We start from the raw sequence: 17,676 nt of genomic DNA, 5'->3' as shown, positions 1-17,676 counted from the left end.
CATCTGTGTCCATATACTTATGGTTTAAAAACACGACTGTGGATGAAGACGAGTGTTTATAGACCACGTAAATAAATAATACAGTATATGAATGATAACATGTAGAAATAATAAAATATATGAATAATAAAGCACAATAAAGGATGTTTAAAGAAAGTGTGCAGGCTACCTGATGACAACACACGTTTATAACACACCTGCTACCATTACATGTGTGTGTGTGTGTGTGTGCGTGTTTTGCAGGGACCGGATGAGTGTGCTTGTAGCGTGTGTGTTTGCGTGGTGACAACCGTCTCTACCATCACAGCAGGATCAAAGTTACTGCTACCACCTCTGGTATTACACATGTTCATATCCTTTGCACTAATCCTCTTATATACACAATTCTGCAGACACACTCTCTCTCTCTCACTCACACACACACACTCTCTCACTCACACACACACACACACACACTCTCTCTCTCACTCACACACACACACACACTCACACACACACACACACACACACACACACTCACACACACACACACACTCTCTCTCTCACTCACACACACACACACACACACACACACACTCTCTCTCTCTCTCACACACACACTCTCTCACTCACACACTCACACACACACACACACTCTCTCTCTCACTCACACACACACACACACACACACACACTCTCTCTCTCTCTCACACACACACTCTCTCACTCACACACACACACACACACACACACACACACACACACACTCTCTCTCTCTCTCACACACACACTCTCTCACTCACACACATACACACACACACACTCTCTCACTCACACACACACACACACAGGTAAATCGAGGACTGAACCAAAGAGAATTGAGTGATTTTTTTAGATAGATTTTTGTTTTTCTCTTTTGGTTTCGGCCAAACTCGACTGTGTCTCTACTAATCTGCATGTTTCCCATGAGGCCATGCGTTTTTTTATCCTGTCGGCCAGGACAAAGAGGAGGAGGAGGGGGAGGAGGGAGCAGAGGGACGAGCAGCAGAGGAGACGACAGAGAAATGAGAAACAACAGGAACTGGAAGTAAACTGAGGGCGATGATTTCCTGCACAGAGTGTTTCTGTCCACCAGGAGACAGCAGCTCCCCTGCTGGACAGGTAGGGGAATGCACACACACACACACATTTAATATTTTGTGGAGTCTCAGTCTGTTTGTGTGTTTCTGTGTGTGTTTCTGTGTGTGTGTGTGTGATTTCCCAAACCTCATGTGATGGAGGAAATGTGGAAACACTTTTTCTACATCGTCTCAACATCCTGTTTGTTTGTTTGTTTGTTTCTCTTGTTCTTTGTCTTCATCAGTGACGTGTTTCCATGGAGACCAGTATTCAGATTTGAACCTGATGAAGACAATAAACTGAATCAGACATATAAACATGTTCTGGTGAAGATCAGACCAGTGTTGATATGTCAACACGTTTACATCACATTATAACGTCGTGTCGCAGATTTCACAACATTTCACAACATCAACGACAGTTAACAGCTGATGACGACACGTCACATGATCAGTGATTCGTTTTTTAAACTCTAACGTCAGAAACATTCCACTGAGGTTTGACATTTTACAGTTTAAACACAAACAACAGGAAGTAAACAGAAAACACAAACGTGTGTGTGTGTGAGAGATCTGGAGTTAATCCTGAGCTTTGGATTATTGTCATAGCAACTGGTTTGAATGAGGTTACTGTGTGAATGTGTGACCGTGATGTTCACGACCTCAGGTTAAAGATCGGACACGTTCAGAACCAACAAGTTTTAAAAGTCAAGAATGAAAACTTAACTCAAGTTGAGATTGACACCTAAAGGAGATCTGGTGTATTTCTGTGTGTACGCTTCATTAAAGCTCCAGTGTGAAAGGGAACTACTGTCAGAAATGTAATGTAGAATAATCCTCATCATGTTTTCACTCGTTCATTTCATCTAAATTATATGAACTGTAGTTTTCTTTACCCCAGAAAAGACCCTTTATATTGAAATACTTTATATTTAAATACTTTATATTCAAATACTTTATATTCAAATACTTTATATTTAAATACTTTATATTTAAACACTTTATATTTACACGGAGGGGACCCTCTCTACGGAGGCCGCCATGTTGTTTACATTAGTCCAGACTGAACAAACTAAAACCTTTTGAGTTTTTATGACGACTGAAGCTGCCACAGGTTCTTCATGTTTGGAAGGAGAGGGGGAGGGGAGGGGTGTTCAGCTGCAACATGACACTTCACCACTAGATGTCACTAAATTCTACACACTGAACCTTTAATATACATTAAAAATATCATAACCCAAAACCCACCAGACATTTGATTTGATCATGTGATTCATGACAACATGTACTTCTTGAAGTTAAAGATTTTCTGATGGTATAATCACTGAAGTATAAGTGAGTATAAATACTTTCAGTTTCAATTATTGTTTAAAAAGACGTCACAGTTGAATATGAAACTTCTTTCCTCTTTCTATTGTGTTTCAGAGGAGTTTTCTGAGTTTCACCTCCATCAGAGACTTGTTCAGGTCGAAGGAGCCTCACGTCAGGTAATCCTCCCTTCATCCCTCCATCATTAGAGACAGTTAACCTTCACTTCACCAGGTTCACACCATCACCACCTGATTGGACGCTGCTGGGAAACCTGAAGCCACAACAGGAAGTGAGATGGGGGAGGGCAGCTCCCCATTGAATAGAAAAACTCAACGTCTTCCTGTTTCTATAAGAGAGAGAGAGCGAGAGAGACAGACAAATAGAGAGAGAGGCAGATAGAGAGAGAGAGCGAGAGAGACAGACAAATAGAGAGAGAGGCAGATAGAGAGAGAGAGAGAGAGACAGACAGATAGAGAGAGAAAGGGAGAGAGAGACAGAGAGCGTGAAACAGACAGAGTAAGAGAAAGAAAGAGAGAGAGAGAGAGAGAGAGAGAGAGAGAGAAAGTGGGTGTGTCAGTACAGACATGTGACCAGGTACGTTCCAGGTTTTTCAAAATAATCCTCAACACTCGTCTTTATTGTTCCAAACATTGAAGGCTCTCTGTCTTCCTCAGGACATTGGACGGAGTGAACGAGGAGGTGAAGCTGTCTCGCCTGCAGATGGAGGGAGAGAGCGACGATAAAACACCTCCTGAACACAAGGTAGAGGAGGAGAGAGGGAGAGACATACTGTTGTTTCACGTGGCTCTGAAAGAAGTGATGAGTGTTTTCTCTCCATCTTCCTCCCTCCTCCTCTTCCTCCAGTGTCCTGCTGTGTGTGAGAGTCTCCACAGTTCTGTCCACGCCAAAGAAAACAGTCCAGTGATGAGAGCTGGTGAGACACAAGCAGACAGTGATTCTAACAGTTCTCTGCCGCCTGGTCTTTTCTATACATACTGTGTGTGTGTGTGTGTGTGTGTGTGTGTGTGTGTGTGTGTGCAGTGCTGTGTGCTCAGGTGTGTAAGGTGTACAGGTTTCTGACGGAGGATCAGCGATGGCTGCTCGTCAGGGAGCAGATGTCAGAGACGCCGCTCTCCTTCTCTTTACCCAAACAGCTGCTGAGTGCGCTCATACATGAACACACACTCAGGTATGTGTGTGTGTGTGTGTGTGTGTGTGTGTTGACACAGGCTTTTATTGAGAAAGAGACTGTATTTAGAACTTCCTTTGACTCACTCACCCGCAGCCAGCCACCAGGGGGCGATCAAGATGCATTGGCAGATAGGATGTCGTCCATCTTTATTTACTGCGTTCAGAAAGTCCAAATAATCTCCTCGACTAACCGATGGTCAAGGTTTCCGTGACTTCTGGAACCAGGAAGTGTGAAGGAAAGAGTCGACCTCACTTCCTTTCTATCTCAGAATCCAGGAAGTGAAGGAGCTCGGTGACCTGTCGCCCCACTGGGACGGACTCCGCCATGATGTCATCGACCACTGTCACTGCCTGATTGGCTGTTACCAGGAGACGCTGGCCGAGCTCGACAAACTCTCAGGTGAGGTCACAGGGTCACATGGTTTTCAATAATACTGTCAAACGTCTCTTATTTAGCGTTAATGAAATTCTTCTTCTCTGCCACAGCGGCGACCTGCTTCAAGTCGAGCAACAGGAAATCAGACCGTCACCTTCAGTTTGTTCCGACCAATCTGCACTCACAGAGGATGGAGGTCACCAACCCCAGCAGCCCAGGTACCAGCATCCACTGACGTGTTCCTCCTCACGTGTTCCTCCTCACGTGTTCCTCCTCACGTGTTCCTCACATGTTCTGCAGGTTCTCTTTGTGAGAATAAATGTCAGAGTCAGAGTCTCTGAGTGAGACATGAGAGAAAACATCTGGAACCTTCTCAGTGAGCAAGTGGACGTGTCTCTGAGGTCCACAACAACATGTCTTCACAACATGTCTACACAACATGTCTTCACAATATGTCTACACAACATGTCTACACAACATGTCTACACAACATGTCTACACAACATGTCCACAACAACATGTCTACACAACATGTCTTCACAACATGTCTACACAACATGTCTTCACAACATGTCTACACAACATGTCTTCACAATATGTCTACACAACATGTCCACACAACATGTCTACACAACATGTCCACACAACATGTCTACACAACATGTCTACACAACATGTCTACACAACATGTCCACACAACATGACCACACAACATGTCTACACAACATGTCTACACAACATGTCTACACAACATGTCTACACAACATGTCTACACAACATGTCTACACAACATGTCCACACAACATGTCTACACAACATGTCAGGACGACATATCTGGAGTTCATGTGTCTTCAGGGTTCAGTTGGTTGTAATATGTAACTTCACCACTAGGTGTCTTCAGGTGTCACATGCGTATGTTAAACCCCTCCCCCGGTCTGTCTGTCTCCAGGTGTTTGGTATGATGTCATAACGTTCGGCGCTCCGGCTCATCACCACCAGACCTTCAAACATGGCGGACTGAAAAAACTGCTCAGCAGACACACAAAGTACAGGGACAGGTAGCGTCTTCAGTGTCTTCTGTCCCTCCTCCTCCTCCATGGTTTCACATTGTTCTGTCGGTTAATCTCGGTCATCTCTCTGGATGATGACGTCGCTCTGCAGATTCAGCAGCTGTTCATATTATTTTCATTTATTTGAATATTTTACTGAAGCCGTCAGGTGCAATAATTCTCAGAAGACTTATGAAGTAAAAACATACTACATTTTACTTAAAGTACTTGAGTAAAAGTACTTGGGTACTCTTCAGGAGCGTGAAGCCTCGACTTCTCTCTCCAGCTCCGTGTCGTACTCTCAGGACGAGAGCTCCAGAGCCAGGGAGCTGCTGACCAGCGTGGCCCAGCTGCAGCCTCTCGTCTTCGGCTTCGCTGAGGAGCTGCTCGCCGTCTCTCTGGAGCTGAACGCCGCTCGTCTGCAGCAGGTGCTGGACGGCCTTCGTGGACAGGTGAAGAAACTCAGGGAACAGGAAGTGGGCGAGTTGTTGGCAAGTTTAACCTCATCTTCATCTCCGTTCAGACGGAGCAGTTTGTCCACGCTCTCAAAGACGAGCTGGTGAAAATCGCTCTGCTGGCGATTCACAACCAGGTCACGGCCAACTGCAGCAGCAGCCATGTCCACAGCAACGGGCTGCTCTGTGAAGACTCAGCCAATCAGGAGGGACCGTCTTCCTTTGGTCAACAGGTCGACGCGGCGTACGACGAGGAGGAGTGGGCAAGTTGTGTGTTTGTTAAACTTCATCTCACTTTAGTCAGATTGAACTTGTTGTGGTTGTTACATGTGTGTGTGTGTGTGTGTGTGTGTGTGTGTGTCTGTAGGACAGGACGTGGGCCAACGTCGCCATGAGCCTGAACTGCATCATCGCCATGGTCGACCGGCTGCTGGGGCGGGAGCAGCGCCCTCTGGAGGGGACGTCAGCAGAGCAGCAGGAGTCCCCGACAAACGCTCACAACAGCGGTGAGACGCTAACACATCATCAGCAGACGTTAACACTGAGCCACAGCGCCCCCTGCTGACACAGGCCGCTCCTGCGGATTTACAAACAACTTACGTTCAAATGTTCATGAAGTGATGAAGGTGTCTTCCTCCTCCAGCCTCCTCCTCCTCTACTGCGTCCTCCTGGCAGGAGCAGCTGCTCCCTCTCGTGGTCACTCTCAGGGACTGTGTGCGTGAGGCCGTGGCGAAGGCGCGAGCGGCCATGACCTTTGTTGTCCTGCAGGGTGCTGCGGCCCCGACTGTAAACCAGGGACCTCCACAGATCGTCCAGAGGCGCCACGCTGTCTTCAGCCAGGCGGTGAGAGCGGCGGGAAGTTTTACCTTCGAGGATGAAAACACGGAGAAGATTAAAGTGTTATTAAAGATTCACGTATGAAGGTTCCTCCGACAGGAAGTTGTTAACATGTCTGATTGACAGGTGTCTCTCTCTCCCTCGCTCTCTCAGCTCGCTGCGCTCGTGTGCGGTTTCACACTGAAGCTGAACGTCGCTCTGGAACATCCAGACGTTCTGAAGCAGCTCCACTCTGTGGGAATCCTGGCTCAGTTTGAAAGTCTGCTCAGCACCTATGGTACACACACACACACACACACACACACACACACACACACACACACACACACACACTAACCTGCTGTACCTGTGTGTGTGCGTCAGGTGATGAGCTGGGGATGCTGGAGGATATGGAAGTGGGTGTGTCTGATCTGAGCCAAGTGGCGTTCACTGTCACTGAGGCCAACACAGAGCAACCTGACGACCTGCTACCAACACTCAGCGGGACATGGTGGGAGGACACACACACAGACACACACACACACACACACACACACACACACACACACACACACAGCTAACAGGGGGCGTGTCCTTCAACCAGGGGCAGTTTTGTCGTCGAGGTGCCGGTGACCCCAGAGATGTTCAGTTTGTTGCCTCAGGAACTAAAAGAGGGAAGTTTGATACGAGTTCATCCCGTTCTGTTTAACATCGGGATCAACCAGCAGCAGAGTCTGGCTGAGAGGTGACACACACACACACACACACACACACACACACACAATTCCTGAAACAAAATGCTCTTTGTTAAAAGTTTTGTTTAAGTGATTTGATTGTTTTTGTGTGTGTGTGTGTATCTGTGTGTGTGTGTGTGTCTGTGCGTGTGCGTGTGTCTGTGTGTGTGTGTGTATCTGTGTGTGTGTGTGTCTGTGTGTGTGTGTGTGTGTGTGTATCTGTGTGTGTCTGTGTGTGGTCAGGTTTGGTGACAGCTCGCTGCAGGACACAGTGAATCAGCAGAACTGTGAGCGTGTGAGACTTTACTGTGACACACTGAAGGAGCAGCTGCCTCACATGGGTACGACGGTCTGTTGTGTTCAGCTCCGCCCACACACGTAGTTATCACCATTCGTCAGGACTCCGTTCATGGTCATGCCCCCCCCCACACAATCGACTCAACTATGAACCCTTTAAAAGCAGGTCCTCTGTCTGTGGGTCTGTGACGGTCCAGCAGCCGAACCCAGTACCACGTCTGTGGTGTTGGTCCCTGGAGGACGAATCTCTTGAGGATTGTTTATTTCCTCGGGGGAGAATCACAGAGTCCTACTGACCTTCGGTCCTTACTCACTAAGGAGAAGTCACAGATTTGTGTCTTTGGGGATTGGACTCTGACTCACAAACACATTTGCTCTGTACTCCAGTGTACTGCCGGTTTTCTCCTGATCGGTTTATTAACCTTTTCATTAATAATCATATTTTGTCAGACTGGACTCCTGTGACTGTCAGATGTCTCTCTCTCTCTCTCTCTCTCTCGCTCTCTCAGCTGGTGTAGAGTCTCTGTCCGACTTGTTGTCGTCTCTGGACCGAAGCATCGACACCAGGAAGAGGAAGAACGTGGAGGTTCTGTGGATCGCTGCTACGGTGAGAATCCGGCAGGACAAATCTGAAACATAAATTAAGATGGACGACAAGACGGCTGCTAAAAGAGAAGCCAAAGGATCTGCATTGCCCCCTGGTGGCTGGCTGCAGTACAGGATGTGGAGACGAGTCCACCATCTTTATTAATAATCGTGTGTGTCTGTGCAGGTGTGTCGTACGGTGAACGGCGTTCGTCTGACGAGTTGTAAAAGCGCCAAAGACCGCACGGCGATGTCAGTGACTCTGGAACAATGTGTGTTACTGAGACAGCGACACACACTCAGTCAGCAACACTTCAACACTGCACTGGACTGCATGAGGAGGTGTGTGTGTGTGTGTGTGTGTTTTCACAACATCCTCCACCTCCTCGTCTCCTTCCCTTTCTCCAGTTCTTTTTCCTTTGTCTTTCCTTCTCTTCTTCTCTTGTTCAGTTTCCTTTCTCTTCTGTAAGTTGTAAAACTTGTTCAGATTTAGTTTCAGTAAACTCTTTTTTCTTTTTTACTTCCTCTCTTTCTCTCTTTCCTTCACACATGCACTCGCTCCCTGCTCGTCCTCCAGGTCTCGTCTGTCCTGGGGACAGATGCTCGGCTGTTATGCCCAGTCAGGGTTCACCGTCTCTGGCTCAGATCCAGGGGAGCGTCCCTCTGGTCAGGGGGGCCCCTGGCCCCCGCTCAGTTTGGCCCCCGAGGCCCCGAGACGTCACATGTACCCGGTGGCGTTTCTCCTGGTCAGCTCTCATCTCCTCGTCTTGTGGCTCATCCTCAGTCTCGTTCTACTGTTGTCCAGAGACTGTCAATAAGGTTGGCCGCCCCCTGGTGTCTGGCTGCAGTATAGGTCATAAATGCTCCATGTTAGCAGATGGGACATGGACCAGACCAAAAAAAGTAGACGTTAAATAAAAGTTTGTCAAAGATGTTCCTGTCTGTGTGTGTGTGTGTGTGTGTGTGTAGGGACGGCTGCAGGATGGAGAACGTGCTGAAGAACGTCGGCAGCAGGAAGTTCGCCTTCAGCAGCGTTCAGCTCCTCACTTTCCCCAAACTGTACCGACCTCCTGATGGCAGCTACAGCTCCGCCCCCTGACACATCGACTTCCTGTACAAGGCTTTTACTGTGTAAAGTCAGTTCTGTGTTTTTATGAACGTACATTTTATTTGAATGAGCCAAAAGCAGTGTGTCATGTTCATTTAATAAACATGAAAGTGTCATATTTTATTTAAATGTTTAAACTTTATCTGTGGACAAACCTTGATTTAATCCACGTAAAAGCTGCAAACACGCATTAAATAAATCTAGTCAGAGACGTTATCGAGCAAAGTGAGAGATTTAAAACAAGGTTTATAAAATATGATGCGTTGTTCACATTAAGTATTTTCAGAGTCATTGATTCATCAGAAATGGTTCGGGCCAAGAAAAATGAAAATGTATTCCTTGAATTTTCTTTCTTTCTTGATATATTTGAGACAAATGATGATATAATAGAAAGAATGTCAGAAATGATGAATATTTTCTGTATATTTCTTTAGTGTCATTATATTGTGTTAGTAATTTTAATTTAATGTCATCGTCATTCAATAATTCTTTCATGAATAAACTGTTTGAAGAGCAGCGTGTTTATGTTGATTTACAGCAGCGGTGGTTCTGCCGGGCCGCTGGGGGGCGCTGCTCCAGACCATCACACTCAAAGCTGCGTCACGCTGAATAACGGAAATGAAAGGTTTTGCCCTTCACAATAAAAGATGGTCATTCACCTTATAAATGATTCGTGATCTGAGCTTTAATTTTACAGCTCAAACATTTTTATTTGATCAACTTTTCTGATTGAATAAAAAACTTAATCAGCTCAATGAGTTTCATTCAAATTACTTGAAAAATGTTCTAAAATCAAGACAAAGACGGTTTGATAATAAACACAACAAATTGATTTTCTTAACTGACACTTATTTTTAATAAAAGCCTCATTAAATCCGTAGTTTCCTGATTTCTCAGCTCTATATTATTCTGTTTCTTTGTGCCGCTCCATCCCTCTCTTTTTCTTTACTTCAATGAATAAATCATAAAAAGGTCCAAACTCAAATCTCTGGAACGACGTCTCAGGAGAAACAGTTTTAAAATGAAGCCGCTCACCTCAACCGCCTGAGAGCCGCCATCTTGAAAACCATCCAACAGGTCAGCACAGTCACTCAGTGAGGTGGGCGGGGCCAAGAACCAGGAAGTGTCTGGTGTGTGCGTGTAATTTTTATGACTCTATCTTGTTATCACGCTTCTTGACATGAACACTTTTCTGATCCTGCGCTTTAATGTTTGATAGAAATTATAATTACTCTTATTAACCTTCGTGAAGTTTCTGTGTCAGCAAATGGTCAGTAACAGGTTTTATTGTGAAGAGGCTCCTCCGGATGTCGGGTCCTGGTTCTCGGGCCCAGTCAAAACAAAGCGGCTCCGGTTCGTCGCCTCCGTTAAACCGTGAATATTCCGCACGATCACCGGAGGAGAAATCACCGCCCGCTGCTTCTCGTCCGCCGGCTGAGGTCGCCTGGTCCTCGGGGCTCCGCGGAGGATCTGCCGGGCTGCTGGGCTTCGGTCTCGGTGGCGGATGGAGGCGGAAAACACCGAGAAACCCGACGAATAAAAACACCGAAGAACCGGAGGAGCTCAGGTTCGGATCCCCGGGCCCGGTGGTTAACATGGTGGAGTAGGAGGCTGCTCCGACCCATCGACCCGCGGACGGCTGTGAGTGAGCCGGGAGCAGCAGCATGGCCCCGGGCTCCCTGGTGGCGGCCTGCCGCAGCCTGGCCCTCTCCACCTGGCTGCTCTCCTTCTGCTTCGTGCACCTCCTGTGTCTGGACTTCACCGTGGCCGAGCGGGAGGAGTGGTACACCGCCTTCGTCAACATCACCTACGTGGACCCGGCCACCTCCGAGCTCCGCACCGACAAGACGGAGTGCGGCCGCTACGGGGAGCACTCCCCGAAGAGGGACGCCAAGGGGGCGGTGGTCCTGCCCGCAGCCCCGCACGACCGCCAGGCCTGCGACCCCAACACCCGCTTCACCGGGCCCGCGCAGCCCGGGGCCTGGATCGCGCTCATCGCCCGAGGGAACTGCACCTACAAGGACAAGATCCGACACGCAGCCGCGCACAACGCGTCCGCCGTGGTCATCTTCAACGTGGGCTCCGCCAACGCGAACGACACCATCACCATGCCGCATCCAGGTAGATACACCTGATCCTGATCCACACACACACCTGATCCTGATCCACACACACACCTGATCCTGATCCACACACACACACCTGATCCTGATCCACACCTGATCCTGATCCACACACACACCTGATCCTGATCCACACACACACACACACCTGATCCACACACACACACCTGATCCACACATACACACACCTGATCCAGATCCACACACACCTGATCCTGATCCACACACACACCTGATCCTGATCCACACACACACACACACCTGATCCACACACACACACCTGATCCACACATACACACACCTGATCCAGATCCACACACACCTGATCCAGATCCACACCTGATCCTGATCCACACACACACCTGATCTCATCATCATAATTTAGTCTGTCAGGATCTTGGGTGTAAATAAAGATGGACGACATGAAGTCTCCTAAAAATGAAGCCACATCGCCCCCTGCTGTCTGACTGCAGCATAGTTCATAAACGCCTCCTCCATGTTAGCAGATGGGACATGGACCAAACTGAAGAGGACGAAAAGTAGAACGAGAACTTCTTCAAGGTGTCTGAGGTGAAAGGTCAGGGAGTGTGTGGATTTGAGGTTTCCCCCGGACCGAGAACAAACATGACTGTGCAGTAAATCTTCGTGGGGAGCGAAGGTCGTCCAGAATGCGTTCAGGGACAGTCCGGTGATTTACTGCAGTAGTGCTGAGCTCCGTCAGTGGTAAACAAAGATGGACGTCATGACAGCTCCTACAAGTGAAGCCAAAACAACCATGTGATGGAAACAAACGGATGTTCTGGTGCGTCCCGCACCACGTTGGGGTTAACGGACTATTTTTAGAGTTTCCACCTCTGGTGGGTTGGCGGAGGAGCTGGTTGCCATAGCGACGGGGAGAATAGAGAAGCAGCAGTTGTGATTGGATCAATGAGCAGAACGATGCTGGAGCGTGAGGTCACAATGGATAATATTTTTCACCTGGTCTGTGTTTCTCCATCCTCAGGTACAGGTGAGGTGGTCGCCATCATGATCCCAGAGCCAAAAGGTCGCGAGGTGGCGTTGCTGCTCGAGCGCAACGTGACAGTCACCATGACGATCACCATCGGGACGAGGAACCTGCAGAAGTACGTCAGCAGGACGTCGGTGGTGTTCGTCTCCATCTCCTTCATCGTGCTGATGATCATCTCGCTCGCCTGGCTCGTCTTCTACTATATCCAGAGGTTCAGATACGCCAACGCCCGAGACAGGAACCAGGTACACACACACACACACACACACACACACAGCTGCTGTTTAACAACATCAATATGAGACAGGATGGATATAATAATAGAAACATCACCGCCTCATCGCTGTCGTCGCCACCTCTTTCTCCAGCGTCGTCTTGGCGATGCGGCGAAGAAGGCCATCAGCAAGCTGCAGGTTCGCACCATCAGGAAGGGGGACCAGGAGACGGAGCCCGACTTCGACAACTGTGCCGTCTGCATCGAGGGCTACAAGGCCAACGACGTGGTCCGCATTCTGCCCTGCAGGTAAACACGTCCAGGAGGAGGAGCTGTACGATTTGTGATTATTAACATTAAAAATGTTTGTCAGAAGCTGAGAGATTAAATCATTCACGGTTAATTTGAATCAACTTTATTTAAATGCTTCTAGACCGTTTAGATTTGTTACAGCAGCAGCTCTTCTGGTTCAGGAAGCAGAGGATCATGGGTAATATCCAGCGTTCGGTTGTGTTTCAGTTCAGTGGGACAAAGCAGTCAACACATTGACATTACACTTGTTTTTTCTACACATGAAAACCACATAACTGTTAAAATATAATTGAACCTATTTTAATGTCATAAAACTTGAGACCCGAGGATCTAAAACCAACCTGAAGAAGCTGGACCCTGGTGATTACAGGTTGGAATGAAGCTGAGCCTGGTTTGTTTTCTCAGGACGAGCAGTTTTCTTGTGATGGTAAAAAAATATTGTAGGATTGTGTGGAGAGGAAGTGACGACAGTGACCTTTGTGAGCGTCATGTCTGAGATTTCAAAACAAGATATGTTTGTCCAGATTCTTTCTCTTCAAACTGGGAACTTGATTCTCGTCCAGTTGTTTTTTCCTCTGTGAACTGACTCACTGCTTCTTTCTGCCGCAGACATCTGTTCCATAAGAGCTGCGTGGATCCGTGGCTCCTGGACCATCGCACGTGTCCCATGTGCAAGATGAACATCCTGAAAGCTCTGGGCATCGCTGTGAGTCTGAACAGAATCTGAACAGATAATGCGTCATGTTCTAAAACCTTTTGACTTCAGTGATAAACCTGATATAACTTTAAACCAACTAAACTTTACAACCAAACAGTCAGAGTAAGAGAAAACAAAGACATCACAGAGGAGTCGAAATACTCGTCTGGACCATAAAGATCAAAGACTATAAACAAAGATCAAAGATGACAACACCAATATATCTCAGATACGAACGCTGCCATCTTATGGTGATGACGTCATGTACAGTCAGTCTGTTCAGTAGTTATCGAGGGGTGGAGCCACTCTTGACCAATCATGAGTCAGTGTCAGCTGTCAATCATGACGTCTGTTTTAATATCATCCAATAACTGATGAACACTTGAACAAACATCAGAGAGAGAAGAACGAGCTGAACTGACAGAAACATTTATTTAACGTAAGATGTCGTCCATCTTTATTAACCGCTGATGATTTGTATGGATGTTGATTTAGTTTTAAAATAAAAAATAGTTCTTCTCTAGAGTTTCTAAGATCCTCGGCCAGGGGGCGCCACAGCTGAGGGGCCCCAGATCTTTGAGGTCCAGTCACCTTTATTGATGCCAAGCATTTTTCTAATCATTGGAAACGTGTCGTGTCTCCTCCGCTGCAGCTGAATGCCGATTGTCTGGACGACCTCCCGCTGGACTACGACCTGGCCCTTGGCGGAGTAGGTGGGGTCGGTGTGGGCGGGGTCGGCGGAGTTGGGGCCCTGGCTCTGGAGGCCGTTGTGTCCGGGGCGTCCAGTGACGGCACGCTGAGCGAGGGCGGCTCCTCGGTGGTGCTGGACCCTGGCGTACGACGGGTCGGACTCCCTCAGGACTACCAGGACCCCGACACCCTGAGAGACAGCCCTGTGACGGCCACCACAGACACACACACAGGTAACAAACACTACATTTGTCCCCTTTATTGGTTTTTACTGATGAAACATGAAGAAATGAATTGATGGAGGAAGTGAAGGATGTGAAATGAGACGTCACACATCACACACGAAACGTGTCGTGTGGACGCAGCCACTTAAGAGTAAGAAGAGGTCACATCTTCATTCTAACCCCACCCCTCCCCCCACTTACAGGTGAGCGTCAGCCAATGACGAGCAGCGCCTCAGTGGCATCATTGGTCATCGCCGTTGAAACCGGTCTGTCGGATGAGGAGGGGTCTATGGAGCACTCTCAGCCGGGGGACAAATCCTGAGGATCTCGACAGAACCAAACCAGAACCCGAAAAAACCTCCGGTCAAGTTCCGACTGTGGACCAGACGGGACTTGACCCTAGCCCAGGACCTGGTTCTGGTTTGGAAGCTAAACCAAGAAGCAGCGCCACGGTTTGACTGGGTTTTGTTCCTCTTTGGACAAAACATTGTTGAACAAAACTTGTTGGGATCCTTGTTGGACTCGAGTCTCAGTAGACCCAGGGTTTAGACCCTGGGTCTTGAACCTGGGTCTTGAACCTGGGTCTTGAACCTGGGACTTGAACCTGGGTCTTGACATGGAAAACAGATGTTTGTGTTCCAGACTTAAAGGAAACTGACGGAGTCGGTTTGATTTGGTTTTTGGTCTCCTCCCAGACTCTTGGTGTGGTCGCACCTAACGTAGATGTTATTGAACTCCTCAGCAGAACTTAGTCCATTTATCTGTTGTCTCTTTGTTCCGAGGTCTTAAACCAACCCACCTTCACTTCTGTTCATGCTGTTTGTTGAAGTAGCAAACGAGGACGAGGAAAACGAATCCTAAGAGAAGTATTTAAATACGTTTTAATGATTTAACGAGTGAAGGGTTTTCAAAGAGTTGGTGCTGAAATGTGAAAATGATGGTGAAGAGCTTCAGCTGCACGACCATCGATTCTCCTCTGATAATCATTTATTTCTATGATTGAGAACCATCCGTAACTCGGACGACACATTTTAATCTTTCAGATGTTTATACTCAAAACCTTAAGCACCGGTTGATCGTAGCATCGTCACCAGGGAACATACGACTAATCCTGGTCGAATAGGAGAAAATACTTTTCATGACCTTTAAACAACGAGAGTCACTGTAGAAGTCTCCGTCCCAACGTCGATAAAAAAATCCCTTCGTTACTTTGTGGAATTCTTCTATGAATAAATGATGGAAGAAAAATCTTTCAGTTTGTATTTTCATTACATTTAAAGTTCCGCTCAAATAAAATGAATCGATGTCACAGATGATAACAAACGTGTCAGAAATCCGACCGATCGTCCACCAGCCCAATAATCGATCGTTCATGTATTTGAATAAACGTCAAATGTTACTCTGTGCAGCATCAGACTCTAAACCGCGTCCGCTCAGCTCACGAAGACGTTCCTCCTGAGTAACGTTCGATTCCCCGTCCACAGTGTTGCTTCTTCGTGTTGTTTCCATGTCCATCCACCCCTGCGTCATCTGGACCACGTGTCCGTTACCGTGGCGAAACTGCCTTTCCAAAAACAACGTCACCGTTAACCCCGACAATCAAGAATTGGATCTTTAACATGTCGGTCAGGGATCAACTCTCTGAACCTAACCAGTGGTTCTCAAACGTGTGTCCGCCGGTATTCAAATCCCCTGAGGTTACACCGGCATCACCCAAACACGCTGAGAAATAAAGTTCCCTGGTTTCAGAGCTGTCGTCAGAAACAACGGTTCGTCAGCTCAAAGCCAAACATGTAAATATAAAATGTATATTCCACAAGTTCACTATGCCACACGGGGGCGCCGGCGGTTTCTGCGTAGAGCTGTGGTTGTTTTGTGGTGTCTCCAGCGCGGTGAGCTTCCCGAGACTGAGAGAGATAAAGATTGTCGTCTATTTTGATACCAGACGTTTATTTTTGTAACAAAGACTGATTCGCTCCCGTCGCCACCTGACGACTCTCGATGTGATTGAGTGTTGATCTGTTTATTTATGTAACTGTACATTTACACACAATGCAGAGGACCTTACGAATCTAAACTCTGTAAGTTCGTCCGTTAGCATCCGACTGTCGATGATGGAAAGTGATCCTGGTGGTAAACTGGAGAACAACAACTGTGCTGATTATTTATTTGATCTCTTTTTGGTTGTTTCCACAAATTGAAATAAAGAAAATGTGAATATTTACATAATTACATCTGGTTGAACCAAGTTATGAAACAAATATTTACAGCCAGTTCTTGCTTTCAACTGTTTGTTTATGAATCCAACAAAATTGAATTGGTTTAATCGTTCAAAACGTATCTAAATATTTAACCTGATGTTTCCAGTTCAACCACTGAGTTCATTTTCTCTCCGACCGTCAGGAACCGAAAAGACTTTTCCTATTTTTAAAGGTTCCTTTCTCCACGTTTGCTGTTTGGTTTCACAACTTGTAAAACAAACACTACTTTCAACAGCGATGAAACGGTGGCGAGATTATTTCCTGTAAAATAAACGAAGACGCTGGATTTGTTTTTCTTGGCTGAGTTTTAGTGTAAATTGTTTGATTTCAATTCTTTTTTGGTGTAAGCTTTATTTTCAATGAATTTAGTCGAGTATCATGTTGTTGTTCACGTTGTTTCACTCTCGTACTTTTTGAAGTGGCCGCAGTTTTACCGTCACAGTCGTGAAAATGAACTGAACTCGATTCTTCTTTGAGGCTGTTGCTTCTGTTGGTAAAGACTGAAGCTGCAGAGACGTCCTGGTCCCGTTTGTGCTCGATATCAAACCTGTGACATCGTCTGCTCAGGTTCCTTTGTTTGTTTCGTAGTTTTTTTGATCCAATAGTTTTAACTTTCTTTCTTAATTTGAATCATTAGTTTCCTTTATTACCGTACGTCTATGTTTTAGAAATAATATTTATATATATTATTGACAACAAGATTTGACGGTCTGATATTGATAAACAACGCAAAATAAAGAATATGTGTAACTAATAAATCCTGATGTAAAATTATTACAACGGGTCAGTGTGTAGGATTCAGGAGCATCTGTGTTTCTACGGTAACCCAGAATCAACAAACCAAACACTGGCTCTATGTTACTCGCAGGCCACCGTAGGTTTTCCTACATGTTGCAGTCTACAACTTCACCACTAGATGGCCCTGAGTCCTGCACACTGAACATGTTATTAAAATGATGACTACGGTTTACATTCGATTTCATAATTATCGTGACAACATACATGTGGTGGAATATTATTATTATATTACGAGACAGTAATTTGTAATTAAACGAGTTCCACAACACAAATATTTGCAGAATAAGAACAGATGTGATGATTGTGATCTAACGATCTTGTAATAATCT

General features: G+C 46.5%; 2 protein-coding genes and 1 long non-coding RNA gene across 8 annotated transcripts in view; 2 read left to right on the top strand and 1 right to left on the bottom strand.

The window, feature by feature from the left end:
• The first annotated feature begins 590 nt into the window (after positions 1-590).
• LOC109644943 (type II inositol 3,4-bisphosphate 4-phosphatase-like) lies at positions 591-9,535 on the top strand. Of its 4 annotated transcripts, XM_069518552.1 has the most exons (20): positions 591-1,140; positions 2,523-2,584; positions 3,083-3,170; positions 3,273-3,342; positions 3,450-3,597; positions 3,869-3,999; positions 4,086-4,193; positions 4,925-5,033; positions 5,311-5,476; positions 5,548-5,742; positions 5,847-5,985; positions 6,123-6,322; positions 6,470-6,593; positions 6,680-6,806; positions 6,900-7,040; positions 7,273-7,370; positions 7,836-7,933; positions 8,099-8,253; positions 8,489-8,730; positions 8,881-9,535. In XM_069518552.1, exons 1-19 carry the CDS (start codon positions 1,081-1,083, stop codon positions 8,727-8,729), a joined length of 2,460 nt encoding a protein of 819 aa, XP_069374653.1. In that variant the 5' UTR covers positions 591-1,080; the 3' UTR covers position 8,730; positions 8,881-9,535. The 4 variants fall into 4 exon arrangements, with proteins under 4 accessions (XP_069374653.1, XP_069374654.1, XP_069374656.1 ...); XM_069518553.1 differs by lacking the exon at positions 8,489-8,730; XM_069518554.1 differs by lacking the exons at positions 591-1,140; positions 2,523-2,584 and adding an exon at positions 2,749-3,002.
• A 316-nt stretch (positions 9,536-9,851) lies between these two features.
• On the bottom strand, positions 9,852-12,260 carry LOC138406394 (uncharacterized). Of its 3 annotated transcripts, XR_011239851.1 has the most exons (3): positions 12,121-12,260; positions 11,465-12,016; positions 9,852-11,150 (listed from the first exon to the last, which is right to left on the bottom strand). It is a non-coding gene; the product is annotated as an uncharacterized lncRNA (long non-coding RNA). The 3 variants fall into 3 exon arrangements; XR_011239850.1 differs by having other exon boundaries at positions 11,444-12,138; XR_011239849.1 differs by having other exon boundaries at positions 11,465-12,138.
• The window catches only part of rnf150b (ring finger protein 150b), an 8,825-nt gene continuing 1,006 nt past the window's right edge, over positions 9,858-17,676 (top strand). Inside the window, exons 1-6 of the mRNA XM_020110421.2 lie at positions 9,858-11,140; positions 12,146-12,396; positions 12,520-12,674; positions 13,287-13,383; positions 14,027-14,297; positions 14,492-17,676. The exon at positions 14,492-17,676 is cut by the window's right edge and continues 1,006 nt beyond it. Coding sequence (XP_019965980.1) covers positions 10,684-11,140; positions 12,146-12,396; positions 12,520-12,674; positions 13,287-13,383; positions 14,027-14,297; positions 14,492-14,610 — 1,350 coding nt within the window. The 5' untranslated portion in view covers positions 9,858-10,683 and the 3' untranslated portion in view covers positions 14,611-17,676. The remainder of the gene's footprint in view (positions 11,141-12,145; positions 12,397-12,519; positions 12,675-13,286; positions 13,384-14,026; positions 14,298-14,491) is intronic.

Source organism: Paralichthys olivaceus, chromosome 22 (assembly GCF_024713975.1).
Source record: "Paralichthys olivaceus isolate ysfri-2021 chromosome 22, ASM2471397v2, whole genome shotgun sequence".
NCBI lineage: Eukaryota > Metazoa > Chordata > Actinopteri > Pleuronectiformes > Paralichthyidae > Paralichthys > Paralichthys olivaceus.
This window is presented reverse-complemented; position numbering and strand designations above follow the sequence as displayed.

Excerpts from the sequence above, each read along its gene's own strand:
- LOC109644943 (XM_069518552.1), top strand. The coding sequence starts at position 1,081 with ATGATTTCCTGCACAGAGTGTTTCTGTCCACCAGGAGACAGCAGCTCC. Across the intron at positions 2,585-3,082 it reads TCGAAGGAGCCTCACGTCAG|GACATTGGACGGAGTGAACG; the intron begins GTAATCCTCCCT and ends TGTCTTCCTCAG. Across the intron at positions 7,371-7,835 it reads GGAGCAGCTGCCTCACATGG|CTGGTGTAGAGTCTCTGTCC; the intron begins GTACGACGGTCT and ends TCGCTCTCTCAG.